The sequence below is a fragment of the Diospyros lotus genome, chromosome 11 (assembly GCF_014633365.1).
Source record: "Diospyros lotus cultivar Yz01 chromosome 11, ASM1463336v1, whole genome shotgun sequence".
Taxonomy (NCBI): domain Eukaryota; kingdom Viridiplantae; phylum Streptophyta; class Magnoliopsida; order Ericales; family Ebenaceae; genus Diospyros; species Diospyros lotus.
In genome coordinates, this window is record NC_068348.1 from 2,625,518 (window position 1) to 2,646,420 (window position 20,903).

At 34.0% G+C, this 20,903-nt stretch overlaps 2 protein-coding genes across 8 annotated transcripts; one reads left to right on the forward strand and one right to left on the reverse strand.

The window, feature by feature from the left end:
- Positions 1–1,339: 1,339 nt before the first annotated feature.
- On the forward strand, positions 1,340–5,070 carry LOC127812628 (aluminum-activated malate transporter 9-like). Of its 2 annotated transcripts, none has more exons than XM_052353090.1 (6): positions 1,340–1,843; positions 2,078–2,167; positions 2,259–2,528; positions 2,659–2,798; positions 2,949–3,095; positions 4,270–5,070. In XM_052353090.1, the coding sequence occupies exons 1-6, from the start codon at positions 1,543–1,545 to the stop codon at positions 4,927–4,929; spliced, it is 1,608 nt and encodes a 535-aa protein (XP_052209050.1). In that variant the 5' UTR covers positions 1,340–1,542; the 3' UTR covers positions 4,930–5,070. The 2 variants fall into 2 exon arrangements, with proteins under 2 accessions (XP_052209050.1, XP_052209049.1); XM_052353089.1 differs by having other exon boundaries at positions 1,347–1,843; positions 2,027–2,167.
- Positions 5,071–8,291: 3,221 nt separating this feature from the next.
- Positions 8,292–13,351, reverse strand: LOC127813205 (uncharacterized). Of its 6 annotated transcripts, XM_052354043.1 has the most exons (5): positions 13,234–13,280; positions 12,995–13,111; positions 11,355–11,433; positions 10,793–10,976; positions 8,292–10,694 (listed from the first exon to the last, which is right to left on the reverse strand). In XM_052354043.1, the coding sequence occupies exon 5, from the start codon at positions 10,496–10,498 to the stop codon at positions 8,708–8,710; it is 1,791 nt and encodes a 596-aa protein (XP_052210003.1). In that variant the 5' UTR covers positions 10,499–10,694; positions 10,793–10,976; positions 11,355–11,433; positions 12,995–13,111; positions 13,234–13,280; the 3' UTR covers positions 8,292–8,707. The 6 variants fall into 6 exon arrangements, with proteins under 6 accessions (XP_052210003.1, XP_052209997.1, XP_052210000.1 ...); XM_052354037.1 differs by having other exon boundaries at positions 8,292–10,976; positions 13,234–13,351; XM_052354040.1 differs by lacking the exon at positions 13,234–13,280 and adding an exon at positions 12,851–12,917 and having other exon boundaries at positions 8,292–10,976.
- Positions 13,352–20,903: the final 7,552 nt, after the last annotated feature.

Sequence of the window (20,903 nt, forward strand, 5' to 3'; positions counted from 1 at the left end):
TTTCAAATAATAAAAACAGTTCTAATGAACATTAATTGTATTAAAACTATTTTTTTTTCTTTTTCGGATTAAACCAAACAAAAGGCCTAGAAATAAGGAACTGCATACACAGATCGAAACAAAACTTTGGGTCTTTGACTTGTATTGTAGTTTAATAAAACTTCAAACTTATCTTACTTAACTATAAAAAAGAGAGAAAAACTTTGTTAGATGTCAAATATGTCCTCACTTAGATATAAATAAATAAAATATGGTATTATTAGAGGAATAATTGAGGAATCAATTCCAAAATTGAGTCTAAAGTATATATCAAACAATAATGAAAAGAGAATATATCTATTTATATATATATATAAGTGATGTTTTTGAGGAATTAATGCATAGAGATAAATTTCTTGGATCATCAGATCGAATATGAGATATATTCCCCATCATCAGTTTGATCATTTCTACAACTTGAGCACCCTCCTCCAAGATTTATTAAACCATATATAATTTAATTTCTAGATTGTTCCACAGTTCCACACACACACATATATATAATATATATGATGATATTCTTATATTATATATATATATATATATGTTCAGAAGAGAGAGAGAGAGAGAGAGTAAATTATCATTTAATACTCTTAATCTGAAGGACAAAAACACAAGATCATAAGCCATTGCCCAGAGTGCAACCCTAGAAAACATAAAAGACCATATTAAGACAAAATTTTATTCCATTGATACTAATTAATCTGTCATTTCACTGGTTAGTTACTTAATTACTTCTTCATATATATGGTTAAAACATAAAGGAAATTACACAGCATCGTGTCAATAAAGAGCTACAATTAAACTCACTATATAAATATATAATATGGGTACCAAAAAAAGACTAGTGCCCATCAATGTCTACTACTGTTGTTATTATTATCGAAATATTATTTGGGTACTTAAGTTTGATAATTAAAGTAATAGTTGTGTTTTGGTGTTATAATTTATTAATTAATACAAAGGGTCATTTTAAATATCAAAATTAAGTGTTGAAGGAACATATATATATGTCCATTACTATTATTATTATTCCCAGAGAATGGTAGGTTGGACAGATATTTTGCAGGGGAAAACGTGGCGACTGAAACGGGGTGGATTGGCCATGCAGTGAGAGATCAATAGATTCTAATTCTCCATCGGGGCAGCATTATTGAGGCTAAGCATCTTTTTATCCAAGCTAATAGGCTTATAGCTCCATCTTTTCTTCTATTATTGTCACATTATTCTATTTTCTATGTATTATTTCCTGACCAGACATGCTTTTTCTTCTCCTACTTGCGCCCATGCATCAACTTAGCGGCATTCCCCTATTTAAAATCACTCTCCCCTTCGACTACTCATTCCATCTCACCTCAAACTCTATAGCTTAAACCTTAAATAATCAGTTTTGATCGAATCAAGAGATTTCCATAAGTTTAAACTTTCACTCTTTGATCAGTACGGCGGGGCTACTAATTAAGGTTCTTGGAAGATCTTGTTTTGTTTCAACAACATTGGAGAATGAATGGCAAGAAGGGTAGTTTTGAGATCAACATTCCTTCAGTTACCAAAGCTAAAGTGCCCCCTACCGGTCAGGAATCCGGCGGTGGCACCGACGCTGGATTCTCCTGCAAAGAATGGGCTTTGAGAGTTTGGGCGTTCTGCAAAGAAGACAGCAATAGGGTGCTGTTTTCTTTCAAGGTTGGCCTTGCTGTTCTTCTTGTGTCTCTGCTCATTCTATTTCGGGCACCTTATGAAGTGTTTGGCACCAACATCATCTGGTCAATCCTCACAGTTGCTATCATGTTTGAATATACAGTTGGTAAGTGCACACATTAATGTCATTAATTAATTAGGGCCTACTATTACTTGCCCGCACGCATATATATATATTTATAAGATTTTCAGATTTTCATGCATAATTAAGAAACAAACAGTCGACCACACATAGTGAGATAAAAGCTTAATACGTTGCTGTATTAATGTCACACATTTACTTGTTAAGGTGCCACGTTTAACCGAGGATTTAACCGCGCACTTGGAAGCTTGTTAGCAGGGATTTTAGCGATTGGTGTAGCTCAAATGGCCTTAAGCTCCGGCCAAGTTGCACAACCTATTATAATCGGAATCAGTATCTTTGCCATTGGTATGCCACCTTAACTCGGCAGAGGATTAAGGCTTTGCTAATAATTAACAACCAATCATGTTTTAAACTTTAAGTACATGATCATCTGCAGGGACTGTGACATCTTTCATGAAATTGTGGCCTTCTCTTGTGCCATACGAGTATGGTTTTCGAGTCATACTGTTTACCTACTGCTTGATCATAGTTTCGGGTTATCGGATGGGAAACCCTATCAGAACTGCCATGGACAGGCTCTACTCGATCGCGATTGGAGGCATCGTAGCTGTTCTAGTGAATGTGCTCATTTTTCCTATATGGGCGGGGGAGCAGCTGCACAAGGAACTAGTCAGCAGCTTTGGTGCAGTTGCTGATTCACTTGAAGGCAATACCCTAGCTAGCTAGTTACAAAATTCATTCATTTGTTCATACTAATAAACTAACAAATTGTCTTGTTTTCGAAGGTTAATTATCTAATTAATTTACTAATATTAGTTTCATCGGGGTGATTTCAGAATGTGTGAGGAAGTATCTAGAAGATGAAGGTTTTGATCTGCCAGAGTTCTCCAAGACTATCATGGATGAGTTCCCAGATGAGCCAGCCTACAGGAAATGTAAATCCACATTGAATTCCTCTGCAAAACTAGAAACCCTGGTATTGATCACACATATATAAACATATATATTTGTTTTAATCTCATGATGTTTTACATAGAGCAAAGTAATGAATTAATTTGGGTTTTGAGCAAGTCAATTAACAGTACTAATCCTTGTGTCTTTCGTCCCCTAATCCTTGCTCAATTAGGCTAATTCAGCAAAATGGGAGCCACCCCATGGCAGGTTCAGGCACGTCTTCTATCCATGGTCGGAGTATGTCAAGGTCGGGGCAGTTCTTCGATACTGCACGTACGAGGTCATGGCACTTCACGGTGTTCTTCACTCTGAAATCCAGGTTCCTGTTCTTATCGATCTCTTCAACCTTCACTCATTGGTTCACTAGAAAGATAGTGGTTACAAATAGAAAAAAAAAAAAAAACAAAGAAAAATCTCTTTAATCTTAATTTTGTTTTGTAAGTAAGGGACATTAATTTGACATCTGATGATGATATGCCGGCCAGATATCCATCGTCAGAATCAGTACCCTTTCCCCATCTGGAAATGTAAACATTGCAGCTAGGTAGCCCGGGAATATACCAACAGTAAAGTGAAGAAACCATGAAATAGAATTGGGAATTATGCTATGCGCGTTTGCTCTTGTTGGTGTGGTCCAAAGGAGCAAACTTGCTAAAGATACCATCTTTTAGGTTATTCTGTATATGTGTGTGTGTGTGTGAGAGAGAGAGAGAGAGAGAGAGCATAAGCATCTGTTCTGGGCTATATTGCATGCATCATCTTTCACATCCATGGACCATGGCAAGATCTATAAGATCCTAACATGACCAGGCTTCCATTCAGGAACTGTGCTTGGATGTGATGATTTGAACTTACATTTGCATGCATGCATTTCATGTTCCTATTCACCTTCATTTGGGGCTGTAATAATTAAATTGCCCCAATTAATTTAGCCCCTATTTACTTATTTAATTTAATTATTTTTTACATAAATTAATTTTATATCTATATATATATATATCTCGTTTTTATATATATATTTTTTAATTTTTGCTAAACGAGGTTAATTAATGAGATTCAATATTGAGGAATCATCATTTACATCCCTAGCTTCATTACTAAAGATAATTAATTAAGATACAAATATTATATTCCAATGTTTCTCAAAATATATACCTAATCATATTTTGGATTAAAGATATATATATATAGAAGATATATAGAGGTAGGAGACTAAACCCAATTAAAATTATCTTTCCCGATCAATAGATCTCCCCACTAATTATAATATATAGTTTTTGAGTGACAACACCACCTTATAATACTCAGTACTTAAGAGAGGATAACCTCCAGTGATTAGGGTTCTTAGTTCATGGAGTGTGCCGACTATACGAGTCCATAATAAATGATAAATTGTATAATGAAACCATTATAATTAAATTGTCTTAATGGTTTGTGTGTGAGACGTGGGATGTATAGGACCCTAATCAGAACCTTTCATGGCTTCTCTGCAGGCGCCATACAACCTAAGAGTCACATTCCGGACAGAGATCCAAGAAGCCACAAGCGAAGCCGCCGAGCTACTCAGAAGCCTGGGGAAGGACATAAGCAACATGAAACGAAGCCCCAACACATCCCTTCTCAAACGGCTTCACAGCTCCACGGAGCGGCTCCAGCGCGCCATCGACACCCATTCCTATCTCCTTACTTCCACCTACGACGCCGCCGCCGCCGACAATCCATCGAAGCCGCTTTCCAGCCGGCTTTCTCACGCCTTTTCTTCAACCCTCCGCGACCTCTCCACCCAACTCGCCGACCTCGACAAGGCCGCCGCCGACGATGACCAGGCCTCACCGGAGAAGCTTCCGCTTCCGCTTCCGCTTCCGCTTCCGCCGCCTCAGCCGGCGGAGACTTACCACGAGATGATGAGGAAGCAATCGAGGAGGCTGCATTCATGGCCGCCGAGAGCAGTGGATGCCTTCGAAGAAGAGGGAGGCTTTGCTGCTGCGGCTGCGGATTTCAACGTTCCCAGAATGAAGGCCCTTGAAAGCACAGCTTCCCTGTCTCTCGCCACTTTCACTTCGCTTCTCATTGAATTCGTCGCTCGGCTGGATCACTTGGTGGAGGCTGTCGACGAGCTCTCAAAGATGGCTAAGTTCAAGCAAGTGTTGTAGTCGACTGATAATTGAAGGATAGCCCCCCCACCTAATAGTCCAATGTCTTAATCTCGCCTCTAATTATGTTTACAACATCATAATCTTACTTATTACAAGTGATTAACTTCTCATTTCATATACTTACCACCTCTTGTATTGCTCTTTTTTCGTGTTTTAATTTAAATTTTTCGTTATTTCAATTGCACCTATGTACATATATTTTTGAATCAATTTAATATATGTTATATTTTAACGTGTAAAAAAAAATAAAAATAAGTCGATTTAAACGAGGTACTTTTAACTCTTTATTTTAACAAGTCAAAGTATACGAATTAAATTAACTCAAAAATATAAATACAAAGGTATATATAATCAAAATAACGAAATATTTGAGTTGGCACACGAAAAATAATATCAAAGTATAGGGTTAAATTAACTCAAAAATATAAATTTAAAAATATAATTGAAACAACAAAAAATTTAGATGACCATATGAAAAAAATCGTAAAAATATAAGGGTAAAAATATGAATTTGATAAAAAAAAATAAAAATTAATTAATTAAATAAACAAAAATAATATTTTATGTTACGTGTTATATTAATATAAATATATAAAATATTAATATAAAGTTTCATAGTAGATATTAGATTTAAGTGTGGAAATAATATTTGAGTGTAATAAAGCATAATGGGCAGTTGGGAAGGAATCGGATGCTGACAGAAGGGTTGGAATCTGATGAGGTGAGGGGCAGAGAATTAACGGAAGGGAACTCAATTCAGTTCACTTTCAACGCTAAAAGATTGTTTGGTGTTTGTTGAGACAAATCAAAGATCAAACACAAATTGGCATGTCCTTTTGAAAAGGTTTCTAATTCTATTTTAATCAAAAAGACTTGAATTTTTATAGGGCTTTTTTAATTTTTTATTAAATTATTATCAGTGCTCATCATGTATGGGCACTAATATTATGTATAGCACAAATGATTTTATATATTTAGGGGACATTTGTTAATCAAGATATGAAGTGAAAAAATCAAGATATGGAATACACCCCGAACTTCTATAATTTTCAATATGTTTGTTAAGTTTATTTGACTATTTTTGAAAAATCATTAACGACCTTTTATCTTGATCTTTCAAGATATGCTTATCTCTCTCCTCTCAAGATAAATATATCTTGCTCTTTATAAATAAAAAAAATAACATTTATGTCCTTTAATGTATTTTAAAAATTTTAACAAACAACTTGATAAAAATTTTGAAATGCTTCCCAACTTTATCTTGACTATTCCATATCTTGATCCAAAAATCATTCCAGACTTATCTTGATACTCCCTTAATCTTGCTCATTTTAACAAACGCTCCCTTAATATCTAAAGATTTTTTTATGTATCTTTTTATGTTATATATCACATTATTATGTTATGCTTAATATCGATATCTTTTGATGCCATTAAATCTATATTTTCAAGTAAATTTAATCTTTGTACTTTAATTTTTTTATATGGCAAGTCAAATTTTTTCTTTATTTCGATTACACTCATAAATTATATTTTTGAGTCAATTTAACCCTTATACTTTAATATATATGAACAGAGTGTAACGTGTCATCTTATTTTTCTTTTTCTTTTTTACACATAAAAGTATAAGGGTTAAATTAATTTGAAAATGCATGTTCATGGTATAATTAAAATAATAAAAAATTTAAATTATCACACACAAAAAAAGTCAAAGTACAACAATTAAATTGACTCTAAAATCAAGTTTAGGACTATAATCGAAATAAAAAAAAGTTCGAATAACGAAACAAAAAAAATTGTAAAAGTATAGAGATAAAAATATAAATTTAGTCATATTTTGTAAATATGATAAATTGATGATCACTTAGTTGCTAAGTCATTTTAACCCATTTATGGTTAAACATTAAAAAAGGTGTAAGCTGAATTACATTCCCAAAATATTAATGCATGTTAGTGAATGATGCATGCCTATGGGCTTTATGCTTTAACCACTGATTGAGAGATTATGGTAAGTCATATATCCTTTAGGGGGCCCAAATAATATCAATTCTTTAATTGCTTATAAAAGTTTTATATATATACACATATATTAGAATTCAGGGACACACAAAGTATGTGTGATGGGTAGTGCTTTTATTTATTTATTTATTTTTGTATATATATATATAAATCCTACACACATTTCTGAAGCATCTACAAATCTCCATCCCACGTGGACGTCCCATGTTTATGCAAGAGAAAATTAATTTTTTATTTTATTTTTATTCAAAATAAAATTTTAAACAAAAATTTATTAATGGGGATCGGATTGAAAATTTCATTTACTTAATTTTGTAGGCAAGATTTAGACAGTTGAGATTTATTGTAATGGTCAAATAGGTTTATTTTAATTTGAAGGTTATAGGTTCGAAATTTGTTGATTAAATTTGTTTTTTACTTTTAGAAATATTGAATGAAATTATTAAAATTTAAAAAGTTTGGCAGGACTTTAATATTTGGTAATACAAAATAGTGGTTGTGTATATAGTAAAATATATAAATATATATATATTTATCTTAGAGAGATACTTGTATTATAGTTGTTTAATTTTTACTTTTTAAAAAATTTAAACAAAAATAAATCCAAGTGTATCAATAGAAATGTTTTTTTTTTTTTTAAGTTTAGTATGACCGAATGGTTATAATTTCAAATTTAAAAACATTTTTCATTGTTGTTTGCTGAAATAGAATACATTAAGATATATATATATTTTTTTTTATCAACTAAGCTACAAGACTACAACACTACAAAGGAGTGCCATAGTATTGGTCACTTTAACTTAAATCGATACGAAGTAGTCTCAGCCCAATTCGAACTGAGTGAGTGAGTGAAACATGCATACAGAGGGATGAAGGGAATCACTATGAGAATATTCCCCACATAAGACACCTAATGATACGGTCAAAATAATAATATGTCCAAGGCAAGAAATTATCTTCCTTAATTTAGAGGTGCACGTGCATGGGGTGCAGTCGCTTAGTTTTATCATTGAGACACTTTTAGCGTAATATCTCACAATTTGTATAATATTCTGAAACAATGAGCGCCTAGCCTACGGTTGCTTATTATAATTATTATAAACGATTATCTCTGCAGCTAGACATTTCAGCAACTTGTTAACAGGATATGTTTTATTTGTCACACTGACCAGTTTAAAAGAAATTAAAAGTTAAACCATCTACAAATTATGGATTGGTGGTTTAGTTTAAATCAATTATTTTGTGATCCATGCCAGATGACAAGGATTACAGCAGCCAATGCAAAGAAACTCAGAAATTCTCAACAAACGAGTATTGGCATTGCGGAGGGGGAATGAATATTATGCTCCAAAGCCATAATGCAGAGCTTTATTATATCATAAAGAGAACAACTGACTGGCACTCCATATATATATTGTCTAATTGTATTCACAACAAACCACGCTGACATAAAACAAAAATATTTACAGGACACCACAAACAACGACCCAGACTCGAAAAGGCTAAAAGATGCAAACCTAGATGTAGATCTGATGATTCAACTGATTATTTCCAGTGTGTGGTCAAGGAAAACACTTCAGAAGTTCTAACCATTTTAATCATTATAATATAATGAGGGCTACTCGTCCCCTAAACCACTAAACCAAACACATAACTAAGTGAAGGACACTCGCAGGAAGCCCTGCGCACTACGAGCTACAAGCAAATTGAAGACAAGGTTGTGAAATCGGCTTACTTCCAGTTACGAGGAATCATGTCAGGTCTCCCTCAAGCCAAGACCAGAACTCCCCGTCAACATCGCCAGCAGACTTCCACCATGCACTCTGCCTTCTGGAGCCAAAGCGGGAGGGGCTGATCGAACCTCGTCACCACCTGGCAAACATGCATGCTGAAGTTCAAACTGTTTCCAATTGAAAGAGTCAGGGCCAGGAATAGTCACGCCACTACTTTGCATATTCATAATATCAACGTTCATATCTTCCCCATTGACAACCTCTTTCATCTTCTGAGGTTTGTTAGGTTTAGGATCATGGACCATAGGTCCCAGGGTGGCTCCCCCATGAACCCGTTTGTCCTGTACCAGAGCGCCATGGGATGCACATAACCCGGTCTTCCCCCTAGCAAATGAATTACAATGTCCATCACCTTGCCCAAATTCTGACTCAGAATGTCCCCAGGAGCATTTCTTACCTCCACCGTGAGCCTTGCAAAAATCAGTACTGCCCTGTGCACTTTTCCCACACCCTTCAAATTTGCATCTCTTACCCCCACCGTGACGGACACAAAAATCAGTCCGGCCTCTTGCACTCTTCGTGCACTCTGGTACAGCACATCTCTTACCACCCCCATGTGCTACACAGAACAGGGTTCCTCCATGAACACTCTTCGGGCAGACTCCACCACCTTGGAACGAACATCTTTTCCCGCCACCATGGCCCTTGCAGAAAGGTGTGCTCCCTTCAGCACCCTTGTTGCACCCCACAAACGTGCACCTCTTGCCACCACCATGTGCCTTGCAAAACATTGTGCTACCTTGAGCCCCTTTGTTGCATTCAGGAAACTGGCATCTACGGCCACCTCCATGTGATATGCAAAGACCAGAAAGACCTTCTGCACTCTTTGTGCAGTTCTCTTTTTGGCATCGCTTACCACCACCATGCCGAATGCACAATCCAGATTTACCTCTAGCAGCACGAGTGCATCCTTCATGACTGCATCGCCGCCCGCCACCATGTGCAATACAGAAATCGGTGCGTCCTTCAGCACTTTTTGTACATCCTAAAAATTCACATCGTCGACCACCCCCATGAGCCTTGCAGTAAATTGTTCGCCCCTCAGCACCTTTATGGCAGCCAGGTTTCTGACACCTCCGGCCACCACCGTGCGCAATGCAAAGACCAGAAGCACCTCTTGCTCCCTTTCCACATCCCTTGAACTGACATGTCTTAGTACTAGTATTACGCGGTTGTTGCTGTTGGTGTTGTAGCTGTGTGATCCCGGAAGTACAGGTGACTGTACCTTTTGGTGCTGTTACTACACTTGATGAGAGGTCCGTAACAATCGGAACTGGATGGACTTCTCTTAAATCCTGATAGAGGAAGTGGGTACTCCCAGCTTTCTTTAGAGTGTGCAAAGGATGCAAATAGGTTCCAGTTTTCCAACGTAATGATGTTGATCCTTCATCCATATGAAAGGCTCCACCAGTGACCAGTGGCATCTCCACCGCAGTTTGAGATGCAGTGGAGCTCACGTGGACACTAGTGATATCAGATTCAGTGGACCCAGTGGAGAGACTGAGATGCAGATCAACCTTGGGCTGCATATCAGGGGCCTTCAGGTTGGAGCTTGCAGAATTTTTTGGGTTGGGCATCTTCTCATTCCCAAGATGAAGAGAAAAGTCCAAGTCGAGATCCATCGAGGACTCTTCATCAGTTTCCTTGGCTGAAGACACTGTAGTGCATACAGTTGCTGAACTCCCCTTACTGTCCGAGGAACTTGATGAATGACCTAATCTTAGAAAGAACGGAGATCCTCTTTGTCCACCCATACATCCATCCAAGAAACCCCACTTTCTTTTAGTTCCCTTTGGAACAGACAAGAAAGGAAAGGAAGAAGCAGGGGAATCGAGTCGTAAGGTGGTATCTGCGCAATAATTATATCCAGCTCCTCCTACTTGGATGGACTTGCCCAGATTTTTGGATGCATATGAGGAAGGGTCAGCAGAAAACCTCCAATCCTGAAACCTGTCGTCCATGAATCAACAACAAAGAAGCAACACTCTTGTTCGAACCAAATCTCAAGCACAAAAGAACAGTCACCCTGACTTCCGGGCTAAACAAACCTTGTACAAAACTGGGGTTAGATGTCTCCTAAAGAGTACATCCCACCCCCGCTCACAAAACCTGAAGTATCCCGTCGGTCCATTTGCAATAAGTTTTTAATTAACTTCTTCTGATCAGCAACAATAACCAACGATAAAGACCCAGAAACTTGAGTCCTTCACAGCATCGTGGTGATTGACCATCCTGTTTTACAAAAATCACGTAAGAGGCATCAATGCAAAATGAGGCATAAAATACAACTAAAAACAGAAAGAAAAAATGTCCTATTAAACATAGTAATACGTTTTCATCATGAGCAGTGCAAAAAAAAAAAAGAATTGAAATGGTTTAAACATAACAAATTTATTCAACTACCAAAAACAAACAGTTCTAAGAGCATCCATTTACATAATAAAGGACGATCGTATTTGATGTTAAAAGTAAGCTGATTTCTGATAATTCATTGCTAAAATTTTAAAATCTTGACGCGCAACTTGGTGGATACCATCTAACTCAAACTAATTAATCTACAGATGAAAGTAACCACAAAAGGTTGTATAGAAAGAATAGATGAGCTACTACCAGAAAGAGTTGCAGTATTTATGGGTAGAGACTGAGAGGGAACAGACTCTAAATACAAGTGTCGGTGGATCGGCCAAATCTGCAGGGAAAAGGATGTAGTTAACAAAACTGTGAACAACCAAACCTGCTTTGTGTGTCATTTGCAGGATAATGATTAAAAATAATAAGAATGCTTGGTTTGCTTTTGCATTGAGATATCACCACATGAACATGGCAGGAAGCTCATAATATGTTTATGTGTATGCATGTATGCACATATGTGCAAAGTAGTACCAAACTACAATCAAAGGCAAATTTAAGAGAGAGAATTCCTGAAAACTAAATAAGGATGCACTATATAAGACAGAGGTCTTCAAATTATAAATAATTTATTGACTACTTGACATGGGAAGCATTCTTTGTAGATACTCGAAAAGAATCCTCAAAACAGATAGGTCCCTCTACATTCAGGATGAATAATTAGAGAGACAGAAAGAAAAGAATAAAAGCACAAGTAAACAGGAGCGCAAAATGGTATAACAAACCACTAAAATCTATAACAGAGTTGTTGCACTTAAGAAATTAGTTTATTTAAGAAAAGAAAAAATCCTTTTAAGGAAAATATGACTTTTTATTTCATATAACAACTATAGATAACATACAGATGCAAAGAACAAACTCAGATACAATTTCACCCTTCCACCGGTACAGAAAGACATCCGACTCACTGAAAAGCAGTTAAAGTAGAACAATTATTAATTTGATAATTACTGCAGAACATATCAATTTAAACTTTTTGTTTGTTATGAAATTAATATATTGGATACAAATAGATCAATTCTTCTTTGTCTCGTTAGGATCATCAGCATCAAATAGACCGAAAAGGATGAAACTAATAAAAATAAGGAGCTCAGTTGCAGCCGTAATAAAGATCAGAGAAATGAAGAAGAACTTATACAAAACTAAGAAGGCAGTCAACAATTAATTGAGGGACAACATACATACAAAATAAATGTGTTTCCAGAACTGATCAAATCAGGTATACAACATAATCCAGATCGAAGCAAATACCGGATACAAGTAAAGCTAACCAGAACGTTTATATTTAGTTCAAAGAGGGTAGAGCAGAAAACTGATCTATAAGAAGCAATAGGAGCGGCAGCTTGAGCGGCCAACTAACCCCGAACAAAGTAAACAAAAGCAACGGTGAAAGAAGGGTCCGGAAAAATGTGACACCAATAACCGGTGAATTCGGAGAATAAAAAAGTCGATATGAATCTGAAAATTATAAAAGAAATTACGAAAACCAAAGATATGACCGAAGCGATGGAGATGTACAATTTGATTTGTCTCTCTGCTAAGATAAGAACAAACTCCACCGTTCGGCGTTCGCTTGCCGATAAAACCAAGAAAAAACATTTCAATTCATATTTATCTGGTTTCCGGTTTCCAAGAAAATGCTACTGCTCGATTCAATTAAGCTAGAAGTAAATTTTCCAATAAAGCTGAATTATTACTCTCTGAGAAATCAAAACAACAGAAAACACCAGCTCTGGTTTCTTTTTCTTATTTCCTCCGGTTTCTCTGCAACCAAACGGAAAACGAACTAAAAACGCGGTGTATCGAGGCGATAACACAGAAACTCACTAATGAATGCTTACTCAGTGCTCAAACACTTCGGATCCGGAAACGAAGCCCGCCGGAATCCAACGAAATTCACCGCTGGAGCAGAGTACGAAACACGTCCCTTTGAGAATACATCAATCCGACCGCGAGTTCTGGCAAGGCATGGACCGAACAGATTGATTGATTATCAGAGAAAAAGATTTCGAATCCAAAATTGAAAGGAGAAGAGAGAGAGAGAGAGAGAGAGAGAGAGAGAGAGAGAGAGGTCCCTCACCAAGAGAGGCTAGGGCTTTTCTGGAGCGCCGGCAGCAAACAAGGAAATGAGGGGGAAATACGCAGTATATATATCGACAGATGGAGAGAGAGAGAGAGAGAGAGAGAGTGGGGCGGGGGGGGGGGGGGCGGCGATATACAATTACGGGTGGAAACTAACGAATTTGGGGATTCGGGATAGAACACGGCGCACGTTAAGCGGACAGGCGTATATTATGCTAGGAAAATGCTATTGGAACACCCATTTTATATATTTTGAGCTACATAAAGAGATATTATAACAAAAAAAATCTCTCGTGAGACGCATGTGAGGCACGAGATATTTTGATCATAATGTCCCTTTATGTAACGCAAAATATATAAAATAAGTATACATCTGACATGATTCATCATGCTAGCCTGGCTTTATTACCTCTCTCTCAACTTTCACGTTCTGCTTAAAGCTCCCAATGAGCTTGTGCCACGCCATAGACATGAAAAGATAATTTAATTTCTTCATGGTCCTAAATGACCCCAAGTTAATGGCTTAACTCAATTAGCTCCATTTATATAAATAATAATACCTAATTTTTGTTATCTGTGCTTATTATTTATTTTAAAATATACAATAAATAAAATATTCAATTTATCAAAATATTTTTTTAATTTTTAACTTCAATTTTATAATAACTAGTTATGCTCTTAACATTTTATATTTTAAAAATAATAACAATTATTTCTAAGAGATATTTTCACAATAAAAATCAGAGGCATATAATTATTATAAATAAAAAATTATATGTCGCAATAAAAAAGTAAGCATTGCGTGGCAGAAATGGAACCTGCTTTAGTTTAGGATTGATCCCATGGTATGGTGGGTGGTCCATGGAGCACCGGATATTTAGCCCGGCGTCCGACCGGCTGTTTGTTCGGCGGCGGAAGGGTCAAGCTTAGCGATAGCGTGGCGATACGAAATCGGGTTTGAAACGCCACCTAACCAAACACGCCCTCTCTCTCTCTCTCTCTCTGTCTATGGCGTCAACGCGACATCCACGTTTCGTTTATCATTTTCTCGACTTCTGAGAGTCGGCAGCGGCTCGTCACCGCTCGTGGTGCCTCGGCCCCACCGCCCCCAGTGGACCCCACCCCATTTAAAAACAATGTGTTTATATTATTGAAATAATAATTTCGGTAATTTATAGACGGTAAAATTATTAATCTATTTTTGGAAAATAATAAATTTTATATTGTTAGATGTTTTTGTCAACAAATAATAAAAAAATTAATACCTGTTTTCTTGGTCAGTCAAAATAAAAAGATAATCTTATAAAATTTAGTTTTTGAATTCTAATTTTAGAAAATCCAAACCCTAGCAACGTAAGATGGTTGGACTTAAAAGTCTTAGAGATAAATTCGTCTCAATGGATTCACCGCCAACCCAAGGTAGATAGACCCAAAAAGCATGGAGATAATCTCAACCGATAAATTTATCGCCAATCTAAGAAAATTAGACTCACAAGTCTTAGAAATAAGTCCGAGTATCCATACTTATTTTGTCTATATAAAAGTCATGATTCTGACATATAAATAAAAAGGGACTCATGATGCTCATTAAGTATTTATTGTTTATTTTCTTCTACTAATTTGAACGTTAAAAATTATATAAGAAGAACAAACTCTATCTTTTTTTATAAATACTCATATTAAAATAGATTTTAGTGATCGATCCCAACAATCATCGTCAACGGGATACTTTTTTATTATCCCAAATTTATGAAAAATGGACTTCTGCAAGTTCAATAATATTCTGAACAAAATTTTCAATCTTTTTCTTGTAATTTATGCTTTTTTTTTGGTCTACATTGTTGAAATACACGATGTTTACAAAAAAATTTAACTTTTGCTACCTCTAAGAAATACAAAATTTCTCGATCATACTTATTAGTTTTTTGGCGCAATGGATGAGTGCAACATTTTCTCGCTGTATAACTAAAAAATCTTTAATTTAGCAACCATTAGTACAACTAAAATCCACAAAGATAATAAAACTCTAAGGTTGTGTTCTATTTGTTTTTCAATTTTTAATTTTGAGTTTTGAATTTATTTTTAATTTTTTGTTTTGATAGTCTATTTTTAGAAAATTGAAAACGCATTCTCTTTGTCATTTTAAAAAACTATTTCTCAAAATAGAAAATTAAAAAAATGCGTTCTCTTTAAAATTTTAAAAATAATTGTTTAATGATATTTTATTTAATAAATTTAATTATTTAGTAAATTAGAAATATTTAATGTTAATATATTATTAAAAAATATATACATTTTAAAGTTAATGAATTTTATAATTTTTTTTCATTACAATAATAAAATATGAATAAATAAATAAATAAATAAATGTGTTTTGAGTTTAGAGTTTGTTTTAGATGAAAACACTTAAAAATAACTTTTTGTTGTTTTGAGTTTTTTTTATAATTTTTTTTTATTTTCAAAAATACATTTTTAAAAATAGTAAAGAGAACGCGTTTTTATTATTTTAAAAAATTAAAAACTAAAAAATAATTTAAAAACAATAAAGAGATCACAGCCTAATATTTTTCCTCCTTATCCTTGCTAAGTTTGCATCGCAATGGGTTAGTGCAACCTCATTCTAGATGTAAACCTTATGTCCTTTAGCAATATGCAATGATGTTAAATAGAAAATGATAAGAAAATACTTCAATAATATTGGAAATATGATTAGATTGTATATACCCCTTTTAATAAATTTTGGATATTATAAGGATATTTTGTGCATATTTTGTAAAATTTCAAGGGTGCCTAATGTAAATTTACTAGCAATTATTGATATATCAATGTAGGGCCGGCTCAAGGGATAGGCTGGTGAAGCAATTGCCTAGGGACATCTTAACCCCTTTAGCTTAATAAATATTTATTTTAATTTTATTATTAAAATAAAATTAATAAATTTTTAATTTTTTGTTAAGGGGTTTGGCGCCCCTAAATTAATGATGGCTTAGGGCCCCTTAAGCCCTTGAGCTAGTCCTGTATCAATGACAAGGGAGAAAAAATGGTACGAGTTTTATGAAGTTAAAAAAGTAAATACTGTATGTAATTAGGTTAAATCTTAATAATACCAATTATAATTTACCCAAAATAATAACAATAATATATTAACCCTTTTTGTCATTATATAGAGTTGACTATGGTCATATATTATGTATCAAGTCTTTGTCATACTTAATTGTTTCATACCAACTTTATTTTGATTTTACTTTATATGTATGCCCACTCTATCTCTTTGTTTGTTAGGCTAAATACATGTTCGATTTCATCTATTATCATCACAAAAATCTCAATTATTATTGAATGTATGTTATCAATTTAATCATCTTAGCTTAATTGTTATTGTTATTGTTGTTGTCAAAATATAATAATAAATTTATTTAATTAAAAATGTCATCATCAATCTACTTAAATCTATATTTATCAATTTAATCTTATTTATTATTGTCATCAAGATACAATAATAAATTTATTTGATTGGAAATGTCGTTAAGAAAGAAGGAAAGTCCTAACGCAAATACTTCGATACTTGAGTTAGACATTAAAAATGTTAAAGACACGAGAGCAATATTGATACTAGTTTCAGAAACGTACATTTTTTAAAATGAGGGTCTACTCTAGGGTGTTCAAAAAAATCAGTGCACGGTGGAAACCAGCCAAACTAAATCGAACCAAATTGAACCGGTCGATTTTTTTTTTAACGGTTCAAAATAGTTTGGAGACTGTACAAACCGCGCGATTCGCGGTTTGTACAGTTGGCGGTTTGATTTTAAACTGAACCACCCAAGAGAATATAAAAATAAAAAATAAAAAATGAAACATATTATTTTGAAAATGCCAATAGAGTAAGCAAAGAATACAGTCTTGATTATTCTACAAGAGTACAAACAAAGGGGCACATTGAAGTACCATTTGTCCAATATAATTTAATTGTAACAGAAGTTTTAGTACATCAGCTCATAATAATTGCTTTGATACAAGAAGAATTTTCAAATTAAGCATTTGCAGATATTGTACCCCCTACGCTTAAAAAAAGAAGAAGCAACGATGACTCAATAACATTCTCCAACAACATATATTTCCCACCAGAAAATTGTAATGGATAACATGACAAGAAACAATATGACTAACACAAGTCAATATTAATTCCAAATAATTTATTTCTAAGAATTATTTTATTTATTTTCAAATTGCGATAAACCGCACTAAACCAAACCACAAATGCGGTGCGGTTCGGCTGCACCCAAACCAGATCGCGTGGTCTGGTTTGATCGAAAAATCGTACTAACGATTTGACGTGCTGAAAATAATTTAGATCAACCAAACCGCACCGTATACACCCATAATCTACTCATTTATAGAGGAGCATGGAATAATAATGAGTCTCTTAGGATTAGAAATCTTACAGATAATATTTATTTTAATATTTTGAAATGTCGATATTTAAAAAATATATAATTAAATTTTTTTATGAATAATTACCTATTATTTTCATAAAATTTTCAGAAAAAATTTTGAATGTCGAAATTATTTAGTTTGCTCATTGTGCAGAACCCCTAGGAAATATTCACACTTTTTTAATCTAAAAAATTATTTTTAATTTTTAACTTTTTTTAATCTTTTAATAGACTTTTGACTAATCTTGTCTTAAATAATTGAGTTAATTATTAAAAAGATAATATTAATTATTAAAAGAGCAATATAAATTAACAAATAAGTATAAATTATTTTTAAACAACACATTATGTATTTTAATTTTAATAATTAAATAAATAATTCTATTGAGAATTTCGATGAATTAACGTAGATAAAATCAATTTTTTAAATGATTTTTAAGTTATGGAACAAAAACAAAAGTGACCGACTTTGCTCATCCGTCCGTGCAATGGTTCGCGGCAGGCTAGTCTGCCGTTTAGCGCCCACGTGCAGCCGTTGGGGGCACGTGACTGACAGAGCAGTGCCTCTGAGGACTGGCCGTGGATCGGGTCACTCGTCGGTGAGCGCGTGGATATTACGGACCAATGGCGGGGAAAGAATCGGCCGCGGGATCTCGCAAAAGAAGGTGACGGTGCGTTAATATTCGGCCAACGCACCATATCTTTGTGGGGCCCATTTTTGAGTAATAATTGATCAACAATGTTCTCAAAGTGCGTGTAATGGCAGCCCTTTCTCTCAGTCTCGTACCATCACCTTTGTTTCAAAAAAAAAAAAAAACAAAAAAAAAAAACAAACAATAGAAATGTAATTAACACAACGTGAATGTTGTAAAACAAAAAATAAGAAACTATTCTTGTTTAATTACAATAATTAAATTTATTTATCTTGAAAATATGCCGGACATAATTTTTGAGAAAATCAAGAAGACTACCGAAGATCAATAAAAATTGAGATCCAACTTGAAAGAGCCAAGGCTTTGGAGTCTTCAGAAAGTCTTAGGAATTTTTGAGGAAGACAGACTCTGGGGTTTTCAAGGAGTGGTATTCAGATGGGTCTGAAGGGTTTTCGGGTTAATATCCTCGAGGTCTTTCGGGGAACTGTTCTCAATTCTTTCAGGTGTTTGCAATATAAAAATGGTTAGAAGACACGTGAGGATTTTCCTTATCTAGACTCTTCAATGCCCAAATCAGACATTGATGTCCAAAAAATAAAGTGTAGATATATGTAGTATGTCCAGTGTAGATCTTTCGGGAAGTTGGTGTCCAGTGAATTTTGTTGGGTCTAAACTCTTAAGTCTTCAAGTATAAAGAGAGTCCTTAGTATGTTTGAGGTTCGAAAGATCTCTAAAGGTCAAAAAGAATTCTCAAGGAATTAAAAAAAAAAAAGTCTATTTGTCTTGGAATAAATGAGTATTTATAGACACTTGATGGGGTCCACGAATGAGTTTTAAGCTTTTCGAAAAGATGTATCTAGTGAGGCCAGAAGGCTTGGAAGGTCTTCGACAGATGAGTCCAAAGACTTTTTAGAGTCACCAAGTGAATTAGACTTGAAAGACTAGCGAATCTTCAAGCCGTTCAATGTTAAGGCTCACAATAGAAACAAAACAAAATCACACATTATAATAATGTTAGAATAGTGGGTGTAAATGTGATATGCACGAGTCGTGCTTAAAACGTTTTAAATAATGAAAATTATTTACACGATATCTAAAGATTATATAACAAATTCTTAATGTTACATAAAACACCTTTTATATCATCGTAAAATACAGTATTGGCTAGCAGCATATATAAAATAAAGTTTATGCAAAGAAAGGAAAAAGATGATTTGGACGCCCGGTGGAAGATATGGTCTTTACCCCAAAATAGAAAAAGGTAAACCGACCAGAACATATATATATATTATTTAGATTTATATATTTATATATCACCCATCGTATCCTTTATTGCCCCAACCAATCCTTGCAGCCTTAAAGGTCTTTGGATCTTATCCCATCTCTTCTTGACGTCTTAATGTTTTGACTGTGCTGATGATCTCACGGGCCTACGTTTAGTTTAAATTATATATAGTTGGAACTTAGCTCTTCCAATAAAGGTATTTTGTATAATATAAAGGGTGTATTATATAATATAAATATATAAAATATCAATTACGTTATATAGAATGCTTGTCTACGATAGAATTTTCCTATATAGTTTGCTTATATACTCGTTGATTCATTCAATTATTCTCACCTTGTTCGTCTTTCATTTATTTTATAAGAAAGAAACTCGACCAAAGTTTGTTTGAGAATTTTGGACACATAAGCGAGACTTTATTAGGATATAATGAGACTATTGCATTCTTTATCTTACATATTTTTTATAGGCTAAACTTATGTTTTTATCCTTATACTATATATCTCGTTTTTTTTCATGTGACGAGTTTGAATTTTTGTTGTTTCAATTATACAATTAGACTTATATTTTTGAATTAATTTAATTCATATACTTTTACTCATTTTTTTTTGTGTGACAACTCAAATTTTTCCTTGTTTTAATTATATGCATAGACTCGTATTTTTTAGTTTTAACACGTGTACTTTGACATGAATAGAATGTAATGTGTAATTTATCATTTTATTTTATTTTTTTAACATGCAAAAGTTCATGGGTTAAATTGAATAAAAAAATGCAAATTTAAGGATATAATTGACATAACAAAAAGTTTGAAATTGTCACATAAAAAAAAAGTTAAATTGACTCAAAAATTAAGTTCAACGATATAATCGAAATAATGAAAAGTTCATATTATCACATGAAAAATGTGAAAGTACAGAGACAAAAAATATAAATTTAATCATTTTTTATATGTTTCTTTTATTACACTTCACCCTTATTTGAAAGAGAAAAGGGTTATAAAAAAAAGGAAAGAAAAAGAATAGGAAGAAATTAGCTTCACTTTGTATAAGAGGGAACTTTCTTATCCTTGTTTAAGGGTTAAAATTAAAAAAGCACAATAAAGTTAAAAAAGCATGAATTTTTTTTTTAAAAAGTGAGTTCGCTTACTTACCCATAGTTCATGAAGAAGAGAATTTAGAGGAAGGAGAACAACGAGAAAGATTAAAGTCCTTGTCTATTACGTTCTTTTCTTAATTCTATCCCGAACAAAAATATTACTTTTCTTTCACATTTTTTGTTCTTCTCCGTCGTTCCC

Excerpts from the sequence above, each read along its gene's own strand:
- LOC127812628 (XM_052353089.1), top strand. The coding sequence starts at position 1,543 with ATGAATGGCAAGAAGGGTAGTTTTGAGATCAACATTCCTTCAGTTACC. Across the intron at positions 2,168-2,258 it reads AATCAGTATCTTTGCCATTG|GGACTGTGACATCTTTCATG; the intron begins GTATGCCACCTT and ends GATCATCTGCAG. Across the intron at positions 2,799-2,948 it reads CTGCAAAACTAGAAACCCTG|GCTAATTCAGCAAAATGGGA; the intron begins GTATTGATCACA and ends TTGCTCAATTAG.
- LOC127813205 (XM_052354037.1), bottom strand. The coding sequence starts at position 10,705 with ATGGACGACAGGTTTCAGGATTGGAGGTTTTCTGCTGACCCTTCCTCA.